The 12,417-nt window shown below is 41.9% G+C and overlaps 1 protein-coding gene across 1 annotated transcript in view; it reads right to left on the bottom strand.

Annotated features, from left to right (window-relative positions):
- Positions 1-2,832: 2,832 nt before the first annotated feature.
- The window catches only part of bmp5 (bone morphogenetic protein 5), a 502,527-nt gene continuing 492,942 nt past the window's right edge, over positions 2,833-12,417 (bottom strand). The window contains exons 6-7 of the mRNA XM_067983961.1: positions 7,337-7,447; positions 2,833-6,306 (exon numbers count right to left, since the gene is read on the bottom strand). Coding sequence (XP_067840062.1) covers positions 6,157-6,306; positions 7,337-7,447 — 261 coding nt within the window. The 3' untranslated portion in view covers positions 2,833-6,156. The remainder of the gene's footprint in view (positions 6,307-7,336; positions 7,448-12,417) is intronic.

Below are 12,417 nucleotides of genomic sequence, written 5' to 3'. Positions count from 1 at the left end.
TCATGATTACTCAGGCACCCAATCCTATGAGTTGAGAACAGATCAGGACTGCACCTGAATCACTTTCACTTTTGCGAATGCGACCATTAGGAAAAGGGCAGTAATATTTTTCTAACGGGAATCACACTCTTTTTCACAGTGACACTTCCAGAACCGAAGTGAGAAAAAACTTAAGTGAAGCAGATATTAGAACGTGTCACAAAAAGCTTAGTTACTTATTAATTTTAATAAAGCTCTTCTGGTGATTTTTGATCAAAGTGTGGAATTTATGTTTACTTAATGTTTACAAGCTGCATATAATTGGAAACATTTAGAACCCAAGCATCATATTCAAAACAATAACCTTTTACATAAGATCATAAGAAATAGGAGCAGGAGTAGGCCAATCGGCCCCTCGAGCCTGCTCCGCCATTCAATAAGATCATGGCTGATCTTCTACCTCAGTGCTATTTTCCTGCACCATCCCCATATCCCTTGATGCCTTTAATATCTAGAAATCTATCGATCTCTGTTTTGAATGTACTCAATGACTGAGCCTCCACAGCCCTCTGGGGTAGAGAATTCCAAAGATTCACCACCCTCTGAGTGAAGAAATTTCTCTTCATTTCAGTCCCAAATTGTCTACCCCTTATTCTGAGACTGTGACCCCTGGTTCCAGACTCCCCAGCCAGGGGAAACATCCTCCCTGCATCTACCCTGTCGAGCCCTGTAAGAATTTTGTATGTTTCAATGAGATCACCTCTCATTCTTCTGAACTCCAGAGAATACAGGCCTAGTCTACTCAATCTCTCCTCATACGACAGTCCTGCCATCCCAGGAATCAGTCTGGTGAACCTTCGTTGCACTCCCTCTATGGCAAGTATATCCTTTCTTAGGTAAGGAGACCAAAATTGGACACAATACTCCAGGTGTGGTCTCACCAAGGCCCTATATAATTGCAGTAAGACATCTTTACTCCTGTACTCAAATCCTCTTGTAATAAAGGACAACATACCATTTGCCGATGAATGGCAGATGGAGTTTAATTTAGATAAATGTGAGGTGATGCATTTTGGTAGATCGAATCGGGCCAGGACCTACTCCGTTAATGGTAGGGCGTTGGGGAGAGTTATAGAACAAAGAGATCTAGGAGTACAGATTCATAGCTCCTTGAAAGTGGAGTCACAGGTGGATAGGGTGGTGAAGAAGGCATTCAGCATGCTTGGTTTCATTGGTCAGAACATTGAATGCAGGAGTTGGGATGTCTTGTTGAAGTTGTACAGGGCATTGGTGAGGCCACACTTGGAGTACTGTGTACAGTTCTGGTCACCCTATTATAGAAAGGATATTATTAAACTAGAAAGAGTGCAGAAAAGATTTACTAGGATGCTACCGGGACTTGATGGTTTGACTTACAGGGAGAGGTTAGACAGACTGGGACTTTATTCCCTGGAGAGTAGGAGGTTAAGGGGTGATCTTATAGAAGTCTATAAAATAATGAGGGGCATAGATAAGGTCGATAGTCAAAATCTTTTCCCAAAGGTAGGGGAGTCTATAACGAGGGGGCACAGATTTAAGGTGAGAGGGGAGAGATACAAAAGGATCCAGAGGGGCAATTTTTTCACTCAAAGGGTGGTGAGTGTCTGGAACGAGCTGCCAGAGGCAGTAGTAGAGGCGGGTACAATTTTGTCTTTTAAAAAGCATTTGGACAGTTACATGGGGAAGATGGGTATCGAGGGATATGGGCCAAGTGCAGGCAATTGGGACTAGCTTAGTGGTATAAACTGGGCGACATGGACATGTTGGGCCGAAGGGCCTGTTTCCATGTTGTAACTTCTATGATTCTATGATTCTATGATTTGCCTTCCGAATCGCTTGCTGCACCTGCATGTTAGCTTTCAGTGATTCATGTACAAGGACACCCAGGTCCCTTTGAACATCAACATTTCCCAATCTCTCACCATTAAAAAAAATACTCTGCATTTCTGTTTTTCCTACCAAAGTGGATAACTTCACATTTTTCCACATTATATTCCATCTGCCATGTATTTGCCCACTCACTCAGCCTGTCTATGTCCCCTTGAAGCCTCTGTGCATCCTCCTCACAACTCACATTCCCACCTAGTTTTGTGTCATCAGCAAACTTGGAAATATTACATTTGGTCCCCTCATCCAAATCATTGATATAGATTGTGAATAGCTGGGGCCCAAGCACCGATCCCTGTGGTACCCCACTGGTCACAGTCTGCCAACCTGAAAAAGACCCGTTTATTCCGACTCTCTGTTTTCTGTCTGTGAACCAATTCTCAATCCATGCCAGTATATTACCCCCCATTCCATGTGCTCTAACTTTGTTCACCAACCTCCTGTGTGGGACTTTATCGAAAGCCTTCTGAAAATCCAAATACACCACATCCACTGGTTCCCCCTTATCAATTCTACTCGTTACATATGCTCACCTTCTCCTGTTTTCTTTGTGATAAGATGTTATTTATTGATCAATATATGTTAACAAAATGAAGAAAATTAGTTCCTTTACCCAGTTGTATAACCAGCACAGACCTCAGTAAAGCAGGAAAATTAAGCAGGACTTTCAAAACCTCCCAATAGGGTAGTGGTTGCCTTTATTACAGAAAGCAGATGTTTGTAAATGTGTTAGTGAGCTGAAATATACAGATAAGGTCATAATGGCACGAGCATCATGCTTGTAGTTTGGAATATCAGCTGAAGCCCACAACTGCCCTACGGCCTTGTAAATATGTAATCAGGGGTGGGTTATTGAATAGGAGAAAGAATAACTCTCACTACAGAACAGTAACTGTAATCCAAGGAAGAAACTCCACAGTTCAACTATTGATACTTATACATCTTTTATTCTAGAAAATATATTCCTGTATAACATACATACAATGCAACTTTCTTACAAAACAGAGTCCCAAAACCTTTTGCTATTTAATTGCCATTTTGGACAAGAATGCTGCTAAAGTCGATAATATTAAAGATTTAAAAGTTCCCTGATATAAAAAAAAGCACAACCAGTGAAAAAGTGTACCTCTATATCTATCAAGGACTTTTTCAAACCAGGCCATAAAATCATCTAAACTCTATATACAGTACTGTCTGCATATGATGTAACTACAACGATTTAACATTGGATGTGGAGGAGTGATTTTATATTTCTGTTTAAACATATGAAGGAAATGTAGCTTGTAGTATAAACTCGAGAAAATAATTGCCTTATCAGAAGAACATAATTTTAACCAGTCTGACCATACTCTAAATGCCAGTATTTTAGCATTTTTCTGGAACTTGTACCTTAGTGCGTGAGTTGATTATTCTGCCCTCAGGTGTCAAGCTGCACAGTAAAGAAATAATCCAGAAAGTGTAATTCCTGTCTTAAATATTAGAAACCAACTATGAATTTGAGGCTGAAAAGCAATGTTCTGATTTCTTGCTTTTTTTATATATATTATGCAAAAAGCAGGTTAAAATAACTATTTTACATTCATCAACACTTCGTGCAATGCCAAATAATCTGAGGATTGATGTTGAAAATTAGCTGTGCTGAATTAATAAACCTGCAGGAATACAGATTTGATGATGTGAATACACAAACCTCTGTTTAAGAAGTATTAAAAATAGATAGATATTTCTCATGAGTGATTTGAGTGGGCTAGTGGAGGAGGAAACATTCCAACCACATGGAGTATTGTGTCCAGTTCTGGACACCGCACTTTAGGAAGGATGTCAAGGCCTTAGAGAGGGTGCAGAGGAGATTTACTAGAATGGTTCCAGGGATGAGGGACTTCAGTTATGTGGAGAGACTGGAGAAGCTGGGGTTGTTCTCCTTAGAACAGAGAAGGTTAAGGAGAGGTTTAACAGAGGTGTTAAAAATTATGATGGGTTTTGATAGAGTAAATAAGGAGAAACTGTTTCCAGTGGTGGAAGGGTCAGTAACCAGAGGACACAGATTTAAGATAATTGGCAAAAGAACCAGAGGGAGATGAGGAGAATTCTTTTTTACACAGTGAGTTGTTATGATCTGGAATTCACTGCCTGAAAGGGTGGAGGAAGCAGATTCAATAGTAACTTTCAAAAGGGCATTGGATATATAGTTGAAATGGGGGAAAAGAAGGGGAATGGGACTAATTGGATAGCTCTTTCAAAGAGCCAGCACAGGCATGATGGGCTGAACGGCCTCTTTCTCTGCTGTAAGATTCGGAGGTGTAGATTTTATTCCCAGATATTCCTCACATAACACATAAGCCTTGACATTACTCCATTTATTTTAAAGAAGTTAATGCTGCCACTACAATAGCAGAGAAAGGGAGATCAGCATTACGTGTTCATAGCCTATTATCCCACAGTGTTATTTCAGGTTCATAACTACAGCAAATTTCTTGTATCTTAATTTAAGTTTAAAATATCAGAGTATTTCATTTTGAAAAGTAGCTGGGTTTTAGGCTCAAGAATTGATTTAATGAACGTCCTAGTCATTGTGCTTTATTGAAAGGAGACTGGGAGGCATGGGTTGACAAACAAAAAATATTGCTTCAGTTTTGTCTTTCTGTTCAGTTTCAGGTAGTGTGCCCATGAGCAGATAGCAAATGATTTAGAAAAATTCTGAATAGCATTGGAATCATGAATTAATCAGCCCTGGGAAAATATGCTCGGACAGAGCACATAAAACAAAGACAGTCTCAGTCATACCAGAAAACCCCAGTCAAACTGGGAGATGTGGCCGTAGAAACACAGGAACAGGAGTAGGCCATTCAGCCCCTCAAGCCTATTCTGCCATTCAATTAGATCATGGCTGACCTGTACCTCAACTACATTTACCTGCCTTTGATCCATATCCCTTGATACCCTTACCTAACCAAAATCATCGACCTCAGTCTTGAAAGTTTCAATTCACCCAACATCCAAAGCTTTTGGAGTGAGTTCCAGATTTCCACTAGCCTTTGTGTGAAAAAATGCTTCCTGATTTCACTCCTGAATGGCCCAGCTCTAATTTTAAGATTGTGCCCCCCTTGTGCTAGATTCCACCACCAGAGGACATAATTTCTCTTTATCTACCCTATTGAATCGTTTTATCATTTTAAATAACTTGATTAGATCACCCCTCAATCTTCTAAACTCAAAGGAATTCAAGCCAAGCTTATGCAACCTGTCCTCAGAATTTAACCTTTTAATCCCCGGTATAATTCTGATGAATCTGCACTGCACCCCCTCCAAGGCCAATATATCCTTCCTGAGGTGCGGTGCCCAGAACTGAACACAATACTCCAGATGGGGTCTGACCAAAGCTTTATACAGCTGAAGCATCACTTCCCTTTGTATTCTAGCTTTGCATTCAGTTTATTCATAAAGTCCAATTTCACAGTGAAAAGGATTAATGATAGAATTAAGCCTTGTGCTTTGTCAAGGTGAATGTACATTCCACTATGTGTCTCACTGGGATGAAACTGACGGAGTTGGGTTCATTAGGCCCAAATCCCAATGCTCGTCCATCTGTCCGTCACTGTAATTTTTCTTTTTCTGTAGTGGAGGGGGATGCTTTTACAAAGTGATGCCAATATTTTGAACTGCTGGACTGAATAGATGCAAATAACTAATTGGAAAAGTACTGATAATTGAGAATTAGTCACCAAAAGAATTGTAATATATTTCATCTAATGGTCACCAAGTTTGCAGATATACAGTACATCATGGACAGGACACATATTAGACAACTTTTTAATCTCTAATATTTTTGTGTAGTACAGTTTAAGAAAGAGATGAAATGTGTACAAATATTTTAAAATCCCTCTGTTTAAAAAATATATATATAGCAGGAAATCAGATAAGTTAATAAACCATTTACCACCTCTGCGATGTTCGTATCATAAACAAAAGCTGTGGCTAAAAATGTACCAGTTTTCAGCACTACTGAATAAATATTTAGTCAACCACAGTTGTTTTTGGTCACTACCAGAAAGGACTGAGAACATCTGTTTTAGTTTTCCTGTAGTAAAGTGTTAAATTGAAAGAAATAAATTACAAGCACAATGAGTACTATATACATAATACTGTACATGAAGCACCTTCAAACCCAATTTGGAGTCACTTAGTAAAAGTTTAAGAATTGTTTAAAGATTGTATTTTTAATTGGGTCCTCTTTCCATTTGAATTTCCCGGCTAGTGGCAACCACATGATCTTACCACCATGTTTCTATATTTCTTTAATATTACATTTGAACTGTCATCAAAGTACAGCACAGAGATTGCATTTAACTTAGTTGGTGCACAGCAAGGTTTGGGCACGTTGTCAGGGAACATCAAATGAACCTGCAAATGGAAACAAAATTGTTAAATCAACGCACATGTTCAAAACTATCAAACCCAGAGAAAAATAAAAGCTATTGAACTATTAGATGATAGATTGTTTCATAAGATTTCAAGGCCTCAGAGCAGACCAAAATGAAGAATCCCTAATGAAGAAACAAAGCCAATTTATAATATGCTGAATAAAATGCATAGGAACAGGAGTAGTCCATTCAGTCCCTACATCCTGTTCCACCATTCAATGGCCAACTTTGATCATCTTCAGGACTGATGCACTGCCTCTTGGGGCACAACTGACAACCCCACCTCACCGGTCGCATCCTAATGATGCAAGAGGATCAATTTTGCGTGGTCCTCTTGTGCATCTGTTTCGGCGCTCCAGGTCATAGTCACCGGTGTCGGGTGTGACTCAATTCCTGAGCCAAAATATCACATAATTGCAGCAGTGGGCACTTGCCCAAGGTTGGAGCTAAGAAACATTTTATCTGTTCAATTTTAGTGAAAAGGTCTGTTTGCGTATACAATGGACATTTTACCTTGTACGTATGCTGTCTTTTTAGTAGGAATTTCAGTCCCACTGTTGAAGCAGAGTGGATTAGGCATTGATTATTTGTGACAATGTCCTAGCCATAAAAATAATGAGACCATCATAGCACTGGGATTTCCTGAATTCCATTTTAGTCTTTGCATATTCATCATCATACCAAATATATCAATATATAAAACTTTCTCTAAAGTATAATCACGTTCAAGAATAATTGGTTTGTCAACCCTGCACAAAGTTAAGGAGTTGCTAAATCATAATTCTCTATCCCTGTGGCTCAATTTTCAGAAATATTAACAGTGCATTCATAACACTTTGGCCAATTTAATGAAATACGATTTTCTAGAACTTCTCTGCAAAGGGTCATAAATTCATCCCCCTGCATGCAAATCACAGAAAATGGCTTTAGCATATCTGAAAAAGTTCACAAACCTCGACCACAGCACACCTATGGATTTATATATACATTTTTAAGATTATGCCACATACCAGTGTTTGCACAATTGCATGGTTTGTAGCATTCATGTGAGCATTGAGTGGAAAAGAACACTCTCCATCACAGTAGAAAGCAGCATAGCCTTCTGGTGCTATGATCCAGTCCTAGAAAAACACAGTTTAGGATAGTTACATAGTGGTTATTTCAAAATGATAAAAAAATGACGACATTTTCTTCCTGAAAAATGCATAGATATGTTATATATTACAAACCCCCTTTTTTTTCTGGATCAAATCAATTAGAATTCAGCAACTTAAGTGTTACTTTTAAAGCGTGCCTTCATATTTTAAATGTTGCTGAACATCTTTGAGGCAATTTTCAATAATCAGCATGAAATTGGCAGCATGATCTCAATTTTCTTTGCACCAGTGCAGTGCAGTGTGGTTCGATAAAGTTTATAGCTGATTTTTGGCACTTTATTGGGAGTGATATACATAATATATGTGACATTATTGACTTTCTACCAATATTATCAAAAGATACTACATGCAAACCACAAAGGCCCTGAAAATCCACAGCTATTCTGGCAGCCTCTGGCCATAACTTCAGGGGGATTCTGCTGGATTACATGAAAAAATAAGTGAAGGGCAACTTTGCGATACAAGAGCATGGAAAACAGAATGACTTTGGTATAACGTCACTGACAATATGGTGTCATTGGCGGCATTGATCGTGGATTTGTGGGAAAAAATTAAATTAAGTGCCCTCACATAAACTATACTGCAAAACTTTTGCAGTGGCCATTATCTGAAAACCTTGAGATTTCAGGCTGTTGTAGGCCCGAAGGGTACAGTTATACTGACATTTTCACATCAGTGGAAAGTGGTTTTGGCTGCTCATCAACGTGAAAAGTAGCCGGATAATTCAGTTGTTGGGTCCCAACCTGGGCGTAGAGTAATTCCAGGATGATGAGAAGCTACATTTCAAAAGTGCCCACACTGTTAGTTGGATCTACTGGGGTCTTTTCAAACTTTGAATGGAACGTTTTCAATACTCAGTAGAATTAAGGCTTTCTCTCCGAATGTTAGAAGATACTGGGAGAATGAAACTATGTGCTGTTCAAGTGCGTTATCACAAGGGTCTGTCAAATGTGCATCACAGCGCCAGATGCTTGTTAGGTCATTAACTGTCGGATTACTGTAGCACAAGTTGGCCCACAAACACCCCATCAAGAATAATCCTTCAATGTTAATTTCACAATTCAGAAATGAAAGATTAACAAATATTTTGTAATGGTGTACGAGGGTTGCCAACTCTGATTCTCCCGCGTTGCCCGCAGCAGTGTCCAGGAGATTAATTTTTAACTCGTGGAGATTCCAGGTCAATGCTGGAGGGTTGGCGACCCTATGGTGCACACGTGGAAGAGGGAGAGGCCTGGACTGAAGTGCAGATTGCATGTACAGCCTGCAGGCTTAAACAAATGTTATTCTCTCCCGCTGTGCACTTAACAGAACAAGATTCCACTGAAATCAAAAGGGAAAATTTGCAACTTTTAAAGCAATGCATAGTTGCAAGAGTATATACAGCACATCTAGGCTGAGGAGGAGCAGATTATGTCAAGCAGCCAGAGGATCCAGGATCATGACCCGAAACGTGTAAATTCCCTGCATGTAACATTTGCTAGATTAAGCAGAAGCAGCTGCTGAATTCACCCCAATGTTAGAAGAGAGATTCCATGTTTAAAATGTTGTCATGTTTGTAAATATTAACAGTAAAGACCCTAATGTTTTTGAGCCTCTGGTATTTGAATCATTTTCACCAGACATCTGCCCTTAACGATGCCAGACACACTATCTGCTTGGTTACACTATCTGAGAGGTGGAAAAATGCCTGTTGAAATACGAGGCTTGGTAAAAGTACTGTCACATTTCGCTGTACAAATCTTAATCACAAAGATATGATTTTCTGCTGGGCGTTATTGGTATTGTCAGCAGGATTTGGGCAAGTGGTGACCAGGAAATTGGGTGGTGGGCCCTTCCACCTAGTTCCTGCTGTAAACATGCCCCGCGGTGACCTCTTTACATGCCCCGCGGTGACCTCTTTACATGCCCCGCGGTGACCTCTTTACATGCCCCGCGGTGACCTCTTTACATGCCCCGCGGTGACCTCTTTACATGCCCCGCGGTGACCTCTTTACATGCTGTACACCCTCATTCTTTCCTGTCACTCATTCGGAGCCTGAGCATAATATTTCCAGCAGGTTAATGAAGGCCTTCAGCAGGCCCATTCACATTTTGGATGTTTGGCCAAAGGTCCGACCCAACAGTACTTCTTCCTTTATAAATAAATGTTAATGGTCAACCAGTCCCGATTTTAAAGGGACAGAGGAAATTATTTGAAATGTTTTGAAAATTTGTTTTATTTATCAGCTATTAATGATTTTTGTTTAATTTTGCAAGTGACGTTTAATATATTTCTCCTGCATTTTCTAGATCAAACCATTTCTGTGGAAAACGAGAGAAGCAGCAGAATCATTATTACTAATATAATGGAGAAACTCATCGAGAGCTCGGCAGAACGAGAAGATTCTTCAAAAAGATGGGATGTGTAAAGTGTTTCTCACAGTGCCAGTGTTCATTCCACCCCATGGTGTGTCACATTATCTAACTGAACGTTACATCGAATGCTGTGCCCTTTAGCAAGTCAGTATTGTAATGCTGGAAATGTCTTTATCAGCACCCCAACTACAACATTTCACGTTCTTTATTAGATGAAAGAAGCCCCTCCCCAGGAGATAAGCAGGCATCACACCACTACCATGATGTCACCAATCATATCTCCAGGCCCTGGCATATGACCGTGGGGAATTGTCAGTGCAGGTTCTGGATCAGCAGGGATCTATTTGCAAATCTGTTCCACTTGCTGCAAGACAACCTGGCACCATAGGATCATGACATCACTCTCAGGGAAGTGCAAGCTTCACCAACACACTGAACTTTGTCACCTTGACCTCTTTCCAGTCCAGCATAAGAGTCACCTGCATTATCAGCCAATGTCTTGCCCACAGATATATATATATATATATATATATATATATAAGTGATTGATATATTGGGCAGCGGAGCCAGCTATTTCATCGCCTCTGCTAGGCACCTTGGAATAATTTGTTATGTCAACATACGAACATACAAAATTGACGGGCAGGAAAAAGCCAGCTGGTCCATCAAGCCTGCCCCACCCACCATGATGGCCACACTCACCATGATGGCCACACACAACATGATGGTCACACACAACATGATGGCCCCACCCACCATGATGGCCCCACCCACCATGATGGTCACACACAACATGATGGCCCCACTCACCATGATGGTCACACACAACATGATGGTCACACACACCATGATGGTCACACACACCATGATGGCCCCACACACCATGATGGTCACACACACCATGATGGCCCCACTCACCATGATGGTCACACACAACATGATGGTCACACTCACCATGACGGTCACACTCACCATGAAGGCCACACTCACCATGTTGGTCACACTCACCATGATGGCCCCACACACCATGTTGGTCACACTCACCATGATGGCCCCACACACCATGTTGGTCACACTCACCATGAAGGCCACACTCACCATGATGGTCCCACACACCATGTTGGTCACACTCACCATGATGGCCCCACACACCATGTTGGTCACACTCACCATGATGGCCCCACACACCATGTTGGTCACACTCACCATGAAGGCCACACTCACCATGATGGCCCCACACACCATGTTGGTCACACTCACCATGATGGTCCCACACACCATGTTGGTCACACTCACCATGATGGCCCCATACACCATGTTGGTCACACTCACCATGATGGCCCCACACACCATGTTGGTCACACTCACCATGAAGGCCACACTCACCATGATGGCCCCACACACCATGTTGGTCACACTCACCATGATGGTCACACTCACCATGTTGGTCACACTCACCATGATGGCCCCACACACCATGTTGGTCACACTCACCATGATGGTCACACACACCATGTTGGTCACACTCACCATGATGGTCACACTCACCATGTTGGTCACACTCATCATGATGGCCCCACACACCATGATGGTCACACACACCATGATGGTCACACTCACCATGTTGGTCACACACACCATGATGGCCCCACACACCATGTTGGTCACACTCACCATGTTGGTCACACTCACCATGATGGCCCCACACACCATGTTGGTCACACACACCATGATGGTCCCACACACCATGATGGTCCCCACACACCATGTTGGTCACACTCACCATGATGGCCCCACACACCATGTTGGTCACACACACCATGTTGGTCACACACACCATGTTGGTCACACACACCATGATGGTCCCACACACCATGTTGGTCACACACACCATGATGGTCCCACACACCATGATGGTCCCACACACCATGTTGGTCACACTCACCATGATGGCCCCACACACCATGTTGGTCACACACACCATGATGGTCCCACACACCATGTTGGTCACACTCACCATGATGGCCCCACACACCATGTTGGTCACACTCACCATGATGGCCCCACACACCATGTTGGTCACACACACCATGATGGTCCCACACACCATGTTGGTCCCACATACCATGATGGTCACACTCACCATGTTGGTCACACACACCATGATGGTCCCACACACCATGTTGGTCCCACATACCATGATGGTCACACTCACCATGATGGCCACACTCACCATGATGGTCACACTCACCATGAAGGTCACACTCACCATGATGGTCACACTCACCATGATGGCCACACTCACCATGATGGCCACACCATCATGACGAAAGATTTCTTCCCTCCCCCTTCCCCCGCTGCCATGTGATCTCCTGGGAGAGGTGAAAAACAGAGAAAAAACCAAGAGGAAATAAGGGAAAAAATAGTCTGGAACAATCCTCTCCAACCCCCTCAGGCGATCAAAACCAGTCCAGGTGCGATATAAATGCAAGTAGTTGTTGCTGCGAGTGATCAGAAACAGGAGCATGGCACGGCCGCTGAATGACACAGCACTACTGCACGTCCCAAAATACAGG

The sequence above is a fragment of the Heptranchias perlo genome, chromosome 5 (assembly GCF_035084215.1).
Source record: "Heptranchias perlo isolate sHepPer1 chromosome 5, sHepPer1.hap1, whole genome shotgun sequence".
NCBI classification, from domain to species: Eukaryota; Metazoa; Chordata; class Chondrichthyes; order Hexanchiformes; family Hexanchidae; genus Heptranchias; species Heptranchias perlo.
The sequence above is the reverse complement of the archived record's forward strand: the minus strand, read 5'-3'. Positions and strand labels throughout refer to the sequence as shown.